At 49.7% G+C, this 10371-nt stretch overlaps 1 protein-coding gene across 2 annotated transcripts; it reads right to left on the reverse strand.

The window, feature by feature from the left end:
• Nucleotides 1-4669: 4669 nt before the first annotated feature.
• On the reverse strand, nt 4670-9479 carry TREM2 (triggering receptor expressed on myeloid cells 2). 2 transcript variants are annotated; one of them, XM_032253285.1, is made up of 5 exons: nt 9289-9462; nt 7475-7825; nt 5998-6088; nt 5051-5244; nt 4682-4958 (listed from the first exon to the last, which is right to left on the reverse strand). In XM_032253285.1, exons 1-5 carry the CDS (start codon nt 9416-9418, stop codon nt 4942-4944), a joined length of 783 nt encoding a protein of 260 aa, XP_032109176.1. In that variant the 5' UTR covers nt 9419-9462; the 3' UTR covers nt 4682-4941. The 2 variants fall into 2 exon arrangements, with proteins under 2 accessions (XP_032109177.1, XP_032109176.1); XM_032253286.1 differs by lacking the exon at nt 5051-5244 and having other exon boundaries at nt 4670-4958; nt 9289-9479.
• Nucleotides 9480-10371: the final 892 nt, after the last annotated feature.

A 10371-nucleotide genomic window follows, 5' to 3' on the forward strand; every position in this document is an offset into this window, starting at 1 on the left:
CCTAGAAAAGGGCCTGGAAAGGTCATTCCCCCTCACTCCCATTTCCTCCCTTCTCTCCTTATTTTTTCCTCTCTTTTTCCTTCCTTCCTTTGGGAACAAGGGAGTGAGGAATGGAAAACTGGGAGCAGAAGCCTGAGAAAGCCAGTTAATGTGTTAAGCTGGGCCTCGTGGAAGTGACCAACTTCCCTGTGAAGTAGAAGTGAAGATTGGGTGACCAACTTTCTCTTTTGCTTGGGACTGAGGGGCTTCTTGGGACATGGAACTTTCTCTGCAAAAACTGAAAAAGTCCTGAACAAAGCAGGACAGAGTCACTCTAGTTGGTGATGTGTTTACGTCTTACCAGTGCATATCAGGCTTTCTTTGATTTTCTTACAAGAAAGTTATTTTCACACTAACAAACCACCTGGGCATGTTGTGTGAAGAGGGAAGCTATATTCAACACTGAACTAGGTGTTGAATATGGTCCATTGCTGGGTGATAGGACAGAGGTGACCAGGCAAGATCCTGGCCTTCATGGAGGCATCGTGTTGTTGGGCATTAGATAGAGGAAACTAGTGTTTATTGAGGACCTACTATGTGCCTGGCCAAGGACCTTCACAAATGTTCTTTCTTTCTTTTTTTTTTTTTTCTTTTGAGAGAGAGTCTCACTCTGTCACTCAGGCTGGAGTGCAGTGGCACAATCTTAGCTCACTGCAACCTCCACCTCGTAGGTTCAGGCAATTCTCTGCCTTAGCCCCCCAAGTAGCTGGGACTACAGGCATGCACCACCATGCCTGGCTTTTTTATTTATATTTTTTTGGGGCGGGGTAGGGATAGGGTTTTGCCATATTCGCCAGGCTGATCTCGAACTCCTGGCCTCAAATAATCTGCCCCCCTCAGCCTCCCAAAGTGCTGATATTACAGGCATGAGTCACCACATCCGGCCACAGATGTTATTTCTTTCAACCTCACAAAAACTGTGCAAAGCAGGGGAAGTGGTTGTTTCGTTAATTTATTTCTACAAATGAGGACACTGAGGTCTAGAGGGATTGAGGAACTTGCCTAAGGTGTCTTAGTAGAAAGCAGGGTTGAAATTTGAGGCCAAATGGCCTCACTCCCCTTCAGTCCAGGGTGCTCCCAGAGAATCTGAGGCAGAGGTGCCCGTGGTGATTCCAATCCAGAGGGGGGTGTCTCTAACACAGCAGAGAAGGAAAGAGAAAGGCCAAGCTCCCATGAGAAAAGCCTGACTCTAGGCTGGGGCTGACGGCAGCCATTGCGCTCCAGCACCAGGCAGGCCCCAGGGAGCCTCCCAGGCCATTTCATCAGCATTGGTGCCCACAACTGGGGCAGGAGATAGGTAGAGAAGGCGCAATTTGGGCTCGGCTCATTCTTGGTGTCTATACTGTGCCCTGGATCTATAGAAAGTGGAGCACTGCCCCAGGACACAATGTGGAAGTTGAATGTGCCCCTGAGCCAGGGAGGCCATGGGAATACAGATTGGAACAGAATCCCAGGGCTCTAGGGCAGGAGCCAGTGGAGCAGCTTATATGGAGAGTGGACAAGGCAGGGTTGGGGCACAGCTGGGACCAGGAGAGTGATGTGTTGAAGGGAGGCTGGTACATGAGGACTGTGCCAGGGGCTTCATCCTTGTGATTAAAAACCTCAGGCCAGGTGCAGTGGCTCACACCTGTCATCCCAGCACTTTGGGAGGCCGAGGCAGGTGGATCACAAAGTCAAGAGATCGAGACCATCCTGGCCAACATGGTGAAACCCCGTCTCTACTAAAAATACAAAAAAATATTATTATACTTTAAGTTCTGGCGTACATGTGCAGAATGTGCAGGTTTGTAGTTCTCATGGGATCTGATGGTTTTATAAGCAATGGCTTCTCCGTGCTCTCTCTCTCTCTTTCCTGCTGCCTTGTGAAGAAGGTGCCTGCTTGCCTTTCACCTTCCACCATGATTGTAAGTTTCCTGAGGCCTCTCTGGCTGTGCAAAACTGTGAGTCAATTAAAGTTCTTTCCTTTATTAAAAAAAATATATATATATAATTAGGTCGGCATGGTGGTGCACGCCTGCAGTCCCAGCTACTTGGGAGACTGAGGCAGGAAAATTGCTTGAACCCAAGAATCGGAGGTTGCAGTGAGCTGAGATCACGCCATTGCACTCCGGCCTGGTGATAGAGTGAGAAACTGTCTCAAAAAAAAAAAAAAAAACCTCAGGTGCCCAAGCCCAGGTTAGGTGGCAAGGGGCAGCCATCTGAGCTGTGGCCACAGGGGCTCCTGGGAATCCCCTTCTCTGGGTCTCAGTCCAGAGAGCCTGAGAATATGGCCAACTCACTTCCTCTTTTCCCTGCAGCTCACCCTCAGGGGAGTCTCCTCCCAGTTTCCCCCTGACTCTTGGCCTGGCTGGTGTGTGTGCTGGAGACAGGAGGTTGCGCGGGCTGCCCTGGCTGTCCTCTTGGCCCTGAATACTCCTCCCCGTGATGTCTTCATGGTTCAGTTCCTTGCCTCCTTCAGGTGTTCCTCAAATGGTACCTTTTGGCTGCCGCATTTAAGATGGCATCATCCCCTGTCCCTCCTGCACATCCATACTTCTTTTTTTTTTTTTTTTTGAGGAAGAAAGAGAGAAAGAAAGAAAAAGAATTAAAAAAAAGAAAAAGAAAAAAAAAAGAATAAAGGAAAGGAAGAAAGAGGAAGAGGAAGAGGGAGAGAGAACAAGGGTGTTGCTTTATTGCCCGGGCTAAAATGCAGTCTAAAAATGGGTATGCCTGTAATTATGTTTAATAATAGAGACAGGAAGAAAATAATTAACAAGCAGCCAACCAATATTTCATTTAAACCTGTAAGTACGTGTGATGTAGTACTGATAAGAGTGTATGTTTTGTGTATTTAAAGTGGAGAGTTCTATGAATGTTAATTAAGTCTACTTGTTCTGGATCTGAGTTCAAGTCCTGAATATCGATGTTAACTTTCTGTCTCATTGATCTGTAAGTCTCCCACTATTATTGTGTGGGAGTCCAAGCCTCTTTATAAGTCTTATATATCTGGGTATTTCTGTATTGGGTTCATATATATTTAGGATCTTCAGCTCTTCTTGTTACATTGATCCTTTTATCTTTATGTAATATCCTTCTTTGCTTCTTTTGATCTTTGTTGCTTTGAAGTCTATTTTATCAGCAAAAATTGCAACTCCTACTTTCTATTTATTTATTTTTGCTCTCCATTTGGTTGGTAAATTTTTCTCCATCCCTTTGTTTTGAGTCTTTGCGTATCCTTGCATGTAAGATGGATCTGGATGTAGCATACCAATGGGTCTTGGCTTTTTTTGCCTGTCTGTGTCTTTGGATTGGGGGATTTAGTCGATTTAAATTTAGAATTAATATCAATATATATGAGTTTGATGCTGTCATTTAATGTTGGCTGGCTGTTTTGCCAGTTAATTGATGCAATTTCTTGATTATGTTGATGTTCTTTATTTTTTGGCATTTTTTAGAAAGGCTGATACTGGTTGTTCCTTTCTATTTGTAGTGGTTCTTTCAGAAGCTCTTGTAAAGCAGGCCTGGTGGTGATGAAATCTCTGAGTGCTTGCTTGTTCACAAATTCTGCTAATGGAACACAGCCTTTCTCCATCAGGCCTTGTTCTGTTGCTGATGAGGAACTGTGATCCCCTGTGGAGGGAGAGGCATTCTGATTTTGGGTATTCTCAGCCTTTTTAGGCTGTTTTCTTCCTTTCTTTATAGATTTATCCATCTGTGGTCTTTATAATTACCGTCTGTATAGTTGGGTTTCTGAATGGACGTCCAACTTGTTGATTCCCGGCGCTAGAATCTAAGCAACCCACTGTGCCAGTCAAAACAGCGGCACATCCATACTTCTAACCCTGCTTCATGTTAATTTTTTCCTCAGAACTTTTGCCCTCTGACAGGCTATCAGATTTACTGTGTACATGGTCTGTCCCCTCTCTTTCCACTAAAAGTGAGCGCTCTGTGGACAGAACTCTCACCTGTTTTGTTCACTGTTGTATTTCCAGTGCTCAGAATAGTACCCGCCACGGACTAGTTGCTCAAACTAATACTTGTTGAATAAATAAGTAGGAGTGAGTTAGAGGAAAGAGCACCTTGAACACCAAGTGAAATTTGGACTTCCAGGCTCTACTGGGGATTTTGGGTGCGTTCCTTTCCCTTGTTGAGCCTCCGTTTCCCTTCTATATGATGCAGGGCTTGAACCGTCAGCTCCTAGTTTGATACGCTGTGCTTTATCAAATGTGATATGCTATATTTAACAAGCCCTTGTCATTTCTCCAAAAGGGAAGTGGCATGATGAAAACAGAGTTCTAAGGAAATGAATGGGTGAGTGTGCCAGGATTTGACCTTGGTGGGGGAACAGAGTCAGCTGGAGGGGGGCTTTGGGGCAGGGAGGCCCCATAAGCCAAGGGAAGCTGATAACGAGGGTGAACGCTGGAGAAGAGAGCAGAGGAAGACTGGATGCTAGAGAAATCCCAGAGGAGGAGGCAGGACTTGGCAATCAGATCTAGGGAGGGAGGAGAAAAGAAAAAAACTGGCCGACTGGAACCTGTGAGAATGGAGGGATGTGGTACCCTACGGTCCTGGGCCTCAAGGAGCGCGGTCTCTTATCTTTTTCTCATCCAAATTTATTTTCCTACCCCTGTAGAAGAAAATGAGACTTTCATGAAGCCCAAAACTATCCAGTTAAATATGACAGTCTTGGATTTATTTATGAGTGTTTAATGTCCAACGCCCAGAAATTGTCAGGTGATCTTACCACCTCCCCTCTCCCTCAACCTGTCCTTGCTTCCGGGGTCCAGGAGAAGCAGGGTTCAGGCAGAGTAGCCTCTTGCCAGAGCAGAAGAACAAGGAGTCCTGGTGGCCAAGTGGCAGGTGTGCAGGCTGGGCTGGTCCCTGGTGGGACTTCTCCTGGACTTTTCCTCCCATCCTCTTCCTTCACGTGTCTCTCAGCCCTGCAATAGTTCAAGGACTCATGCGGCCCCTCTCAGTGCCACCTCCCATCCCTGCCCAGTCCACCCTCAATGGCTGTGCTCTCCAAGCTCACCTGGCAGAGTTTGGAGCTGGTGCCCCGGGTCATAGCCACAGTCCGGTTCACTGAGTGGATGTGTCCCTAGCTTCTGCCCGTGCCAGGCTGCAACCCAGAGGGCGCTGGCTGCTAGAATCTTGATGAGAAAGATGCAGGCCAGGAGGAGAAGGATGGAAGTGGGTGGGAAGGGGATTTCTTCTTCCAAGAGGCTCCTTGGAGAGACAAGGAAGACAGGTGGGAGCCTTGAGATGGCCTACAGACTAGAATCTTCTCTCAGGAAATGGGGAAAAATCAGGAGCTTCTAGGAGCTCAGCACACTTCTCCACCCAGCACCATCCCTGGGAAAGGCCTTTTTGGGGGCTTTGGGGGCCCATAGTCAAGAGACTTGAGTTCTAAGCATACTCTGTCACTAACTTGCTGAGTGCACTTAAACACATCACCTTCCCTCAGTGAGTGGTTTTCTTCTGTACATAGCAGTAATACCATGGTGTGTGTGTGTGTGTGTGTGTGTGTATACATGTGTGCTTATGTGGTTATATAAGCAATGTTTAAATATCCGTACACAGGCATGGACCAGTCAGAACTGATTCTGGTCCTACCAAAGAAGCAGAGATCTGGGGGTCCTCGCTTTGTATTAAAGTACTAAAACTTTCATTGTTGCTGAATTATGGGGATGTCTGGAAGCTGCCAGGGAGGGGTGGGAGCTGCTATTCAGGAGTCTTAGAGCAGCCACTCTTTACCTACCATTATGGAAGTCTTCCAATAAACGAACAAGTGACACAGTCACACTAACTAACTAACACGTAGCAGCTGGCTGGAGGGGTGTTTAGGTAAGGCACATCCAGGGCCCTTCAGGCTCCAATTGCCTGGTAATTTGTAGTTCAGGATGTCCAGCCTCCACCCCCTGTCAGGCTCTGCAGGGTGAAAGTCTCCCCACGGGTTTTAGGAAAGACCCATCACTTTACCTGGAGATGCTGTGCTCCACATGGACGTCCTCGAAGCTCTCAGACTCCCCGGGGACCCAGAGATCTCCAGCGTCCTGGTGATCCAGGGGGTCTAGGGGAGGCAGAGCCATGAGCCTCCAGCCCCTTCCTCCTCGAGGCGGGGGGAGAACTTTGGTGGGAGAACCCTTATGGATGGGGCGAGGTCCCCTGGGCTCTGGTGCTGTGTGGATCAAGTCATTAAGCTTCATAAGCCTCAATTTCCCCACTTATAAAGTGGGCAGTTCAGAACACTTCCTCAATAGCAGGATTGCCAGGATTCCATGAAGGCACCTCTGTGCAGTGTCTAGCACCTCATCGGAGCTCATTAACTGCAACATCCCCATCCTTCCACACAAGGGCTGAGAAGGGCAAACGCAATCCTGAATGTACTTGAATATCCTATGTAAACTGTCAAGCTGTCTACTCGAGCTATGGGTTATTGTTAATTTTTCTGTCTCCCTCTTGGGAGCTGGCTAAGGGAGTTTACCACCCTTAGAAAAGTGGTGGAGGTGGGGTTTGCGTCTAGGGCCGGTAGTCTCCCCTGGCCTCCCCACATTAGGCGAATATCACTCCTGACCTCATTTCCATGGTAAAGAGCCATACTGGGGAACGGGTTGGAAAAGAGGAGATTCAGAAAAGGCCTCTGCAGCCCCAGATCTGTTCTATGGGTCACAGTTGTGTTCTGGAGACTCAAGCAGATCTTCCTGGATGGTGGTCCCTGCACAAAGCTCGGGGGTGTGGGAAGGAGACACCCTGGCTCACCTACCCACACCTGGAATGACAGTCCCAAGACAGTTCAGTAGCAGGAGGCTCAGGGCAAATGACACACCCTGCCCCAGCCCCCCAAAACTCACGGGAACCCTGTGGGGCAGCAGGACAGACACCACCCTCTCCATTCAAAGGTGAGAGAACGGAGGTTCAGAGAAGTGAAGCACATTGCCCGGCACAAGCAAGTGTTCCTTTCTAGGGGTGATTTTCTGCACCAGGTTGCTGCTTAACTTTTGTTGATAGGGCCATTGGTTGGTTGAGAATAAATTAATCTCCTCCACTGGTTGGTTGGGAATAAATTAATCTCCTCCTCCTCCTTAAGGACCTCCTCTCATGTTCGCATGCTAACTGGATGGAGATGGAGAAAGCTGTTTGGGGAAGCAGGGCCAAGGCCAGGCTGGCTCACAGAGTGTCTTAATGCAAAGTAGAGAAAGGTACCCTTTTGGCAGGTGATGCAGCTCTGCACCAGAAAGCACAGCATGGCGAAAGGAGTTTGGGGTGGATTTCAACCCCCCTTGTGCAGTAAGCAACCTGCACAATGATCCTTGGTAGCCCTGAGTGGGGAGATGAGACCCACACAATGGGTTTTCCCAGGATCCCTGAGAGTCCAGTGGGTGATTTTGCACACAGGCACCCAAAACATGAGGCCTGGAACAGGGGCAGGCCAGAGAGGCAGCCACCGCCCACTCACCTTCCAGCACCTCCACCAGCACCCTCCTGAGGGTGTCAGCCTCACTGCCATGGAGGATCTGGCACTGGTAGAGGCCTGCGTCGTGAGGTTGTAGATTCCGCAACGTAATGGTGAGAGTGCCACCGAGGGTATCGTCTGTGATGACTGTGCTCCCATTCCGCCTCCTCAGGAAGGACAGCAGCCACAAGTTATGCGTGCTGACCACATGATGGCACGGACCCTTCTCGCCCAGCTGGCGGCACCAGGACTTGCGCCTCCCCCACTGCTTCATGGAGTCATAGGGGCAGGACACCTGCAGGGGCTGGCCCGCCACACCCTGGAACACTGTGGTGTTGTGGGCTCCGGACAGCTCTGGGGAGGAGACATTCATTCACTTCTTCATTTACCAAATACGCATTGAATACCTGCTCTGTGCAGTGACCTAAACAGACAAAAATTCTGCCCGGAAGGAGCTTAGGTTCTTATACAAGTTGGGAGCAGGTGGCACAGGCCAGGCATGTGTTCGTGGGAAATCGGGAACCAGGAAACCTGGGATCTGGGTTTGATTTTCTCATTATTGGGCTTGCTGGGCCTCTTTGGAGAAGTAACTGACCCTGTCTGGGCCTATTCTGGAGACACTTGGTCTTAAGGCCCCCTCTAGTTCTGTTCTGCACACCTGTTTGCTGTCATATGGGACTACGACCTCTCAGCCTGGGGCTGGCTGGGCATGCACTCCATGCCCTGCCACTCTTGCTTGCTCTGCAGCCGCCCACGTTGGTACCGACTTTCCTGACCTTTAGCTTCCAGCTTCCCTATTTCTGTGGCTTTGTTCCCCTTTCAGGAAGGACCCGTCTCAGAGATATTTTGGGGGAGACATGAGACTGCTATTTTGGAAACCCTCCTTAGGGCGGGGGAGACGGGCTTAGAGCACCAGGCTACTGCTGGGGTGGGGGCTGTAGCAGAAGCCCCCAGAGCCCTCTGCTGTGACTTCTTCTCTCTTGGTCCTCCCTTGCCTGCCATCTTCAACCATTACTGTGACAGAGGCTTGAAAGATAGCACTGGGGAACTGGTGGCCTGTCTTCTGAAACTAGAGAGACCAGATGGGCAGTGGCCCTTTCCCACCTCACCACCTCCTATTTACACCTCAGGACTCCACCTTCCCCTCCCCTCCCCTCCCCATCTAGGAAGCTGCAGGAACAAGACTTCATTTGACACCATCTCTCCTCTTGCCCAGGTTTGTCCAGTGCTCTGGGGGAGCAAAAGGTACACTTCCCTCAGTGGGAAGAAACAGTTGTTTACAAAAATCTGGTGTGTCAATTTCCCCCAACTCAGTGACAGAAATCTCCAGGCCCCTCACCTCCCATCAAGAGCTGAGGACAAGAGTACCTTCAGAGCAGAGGAGAGAGTGCCCCAAAGATTCAGATGAACGTCCTAAGGTTCTTTCCTCCTTTATAACTGTAGGGGCTCATAATTAGTGGCTTATAATTTCAGAGACTATTACCAGTGCCAGTGCCCCCCAAAGCTTTCCCCAACTGCCAGCTAGTGCCTGGGATGCCACTGTTAGCACTCCTTCCCTCCCAATGCAACCAGAGCCCACCAGCCCCTTACATGTCCACAGGCAGGAAGAGTCTGGGGCTGGGTTTTGATATGGGGTAGGGAAGGAGGGTGTGAAGAATATGGGCAGAGTGGGGAGGAGAGGAGTGCAGAACAGGACACTCAGGCATACCAAGGACTGCCACCTCCTTCATAATTCCTCCCAGGGCCCGCCACCTGCTCCCCAACCACATGCTCAAAGTGAGGAAAGAAGGTATCACAGGGCATGAAGGGGGTCCTACCTGTGACAAAGAGTAAGATGAGAAGCCGGAGAGGCCCCATGCCACCCTTTCTCAGCCAAGGGAAGATGCAGAGTGCCTTGTGCAAGATCTCGTCTTTCCCTTGAACTGCAGAAAAGAGAGGATCAGGCATGTCAGATGCTGCCCACAGGAACTGGGCTTCTGGGGATTGAGCAATAGTCAGGACTGGGGTCTGGAGGCGGTGCAGGGTGGGAAAGGAGGGGGAGGAGGAGTTGGTCATTGCAGCCCTGGCGGAAGGAGGCTGAGTCTCCCAGATCTCTGAGAAGCCAGCCCACCCTCCTGCTGGTGCCAGCCAGGGTGGCCCCCAGATGGCTGGGGCTTATAAGGTCCTGCACTGCTCAGTTTCCTTGCAGAGCCTAGCCCAGGGATCACAATCCTCACGGCTGTATTCTACCAGCCGCAATGCCCGCCATCTTCTGGTTTCAGCCTGCAAGGGTTGGAGAAGAGCTGTGCCCTCAGAAGCCAGAACATTCACCCAGCCCCTCTTCGTTCTTTCCCCCAGGGCTGTCATTCCTGTAGTGAGGGAGCAGTTAAGTACACAGCTCTGGAGCCAGTCTTCCTCACTTTCTGGGTGTGTAACCACCCATCCAAAATCCACCTGTGTCTCAGTTCCCTGATCCGTACAGTGGGAATAATGATAGTGCAAAGGGTTATCAGGAACACCACATGGGTTCCTACAGGTAAAGTGCTTTCCAGTAAGGCCTGACATACAGCGTTCAACGAATATAAACTATTACCATTATCCTAGTTACCAGGGAAAAGGGAAATGGGCTGTCCATAAGACAGAGAATTTTCTCTTCCACTTGGAATTTTCTGCTCCAGTTTAGCCTTCTTGGAACTGTTGGGTGTCTCTTGTGTGCATTTTCACACTGGCATTTATTTTGTGCACACACATGCTCGAACTCCTGATCATCCAACAGGATGGGACAGGATATTTCCCAGAGTACTGGGGGTAGGGTGTGTTTTTCTAAAGGTGCACATTCCCATGAAGGGTGATCCAAGCATGGGGACCCACATGTGCTAAGGTACAAAGGTGTGAAATGGTCCAGTGCATCAGGGATTGGC

Source organism: Sapajus apella, unplaced genomic scaffold (assembly GCF_009761245.1).
Source record: "Sapajus apella isolate SASKATOON/1434 unplaced genomic scaffold, GSC_monkey_1.0 scaffold83, whole genome shotgun sequence".
In the NCBI taxonomy this organism is placed as follows: Eukaryota; Metazoa; Chordata; class Mammalia; order Primates; family Cebidae; genus Sapajus; species Sapajus apella.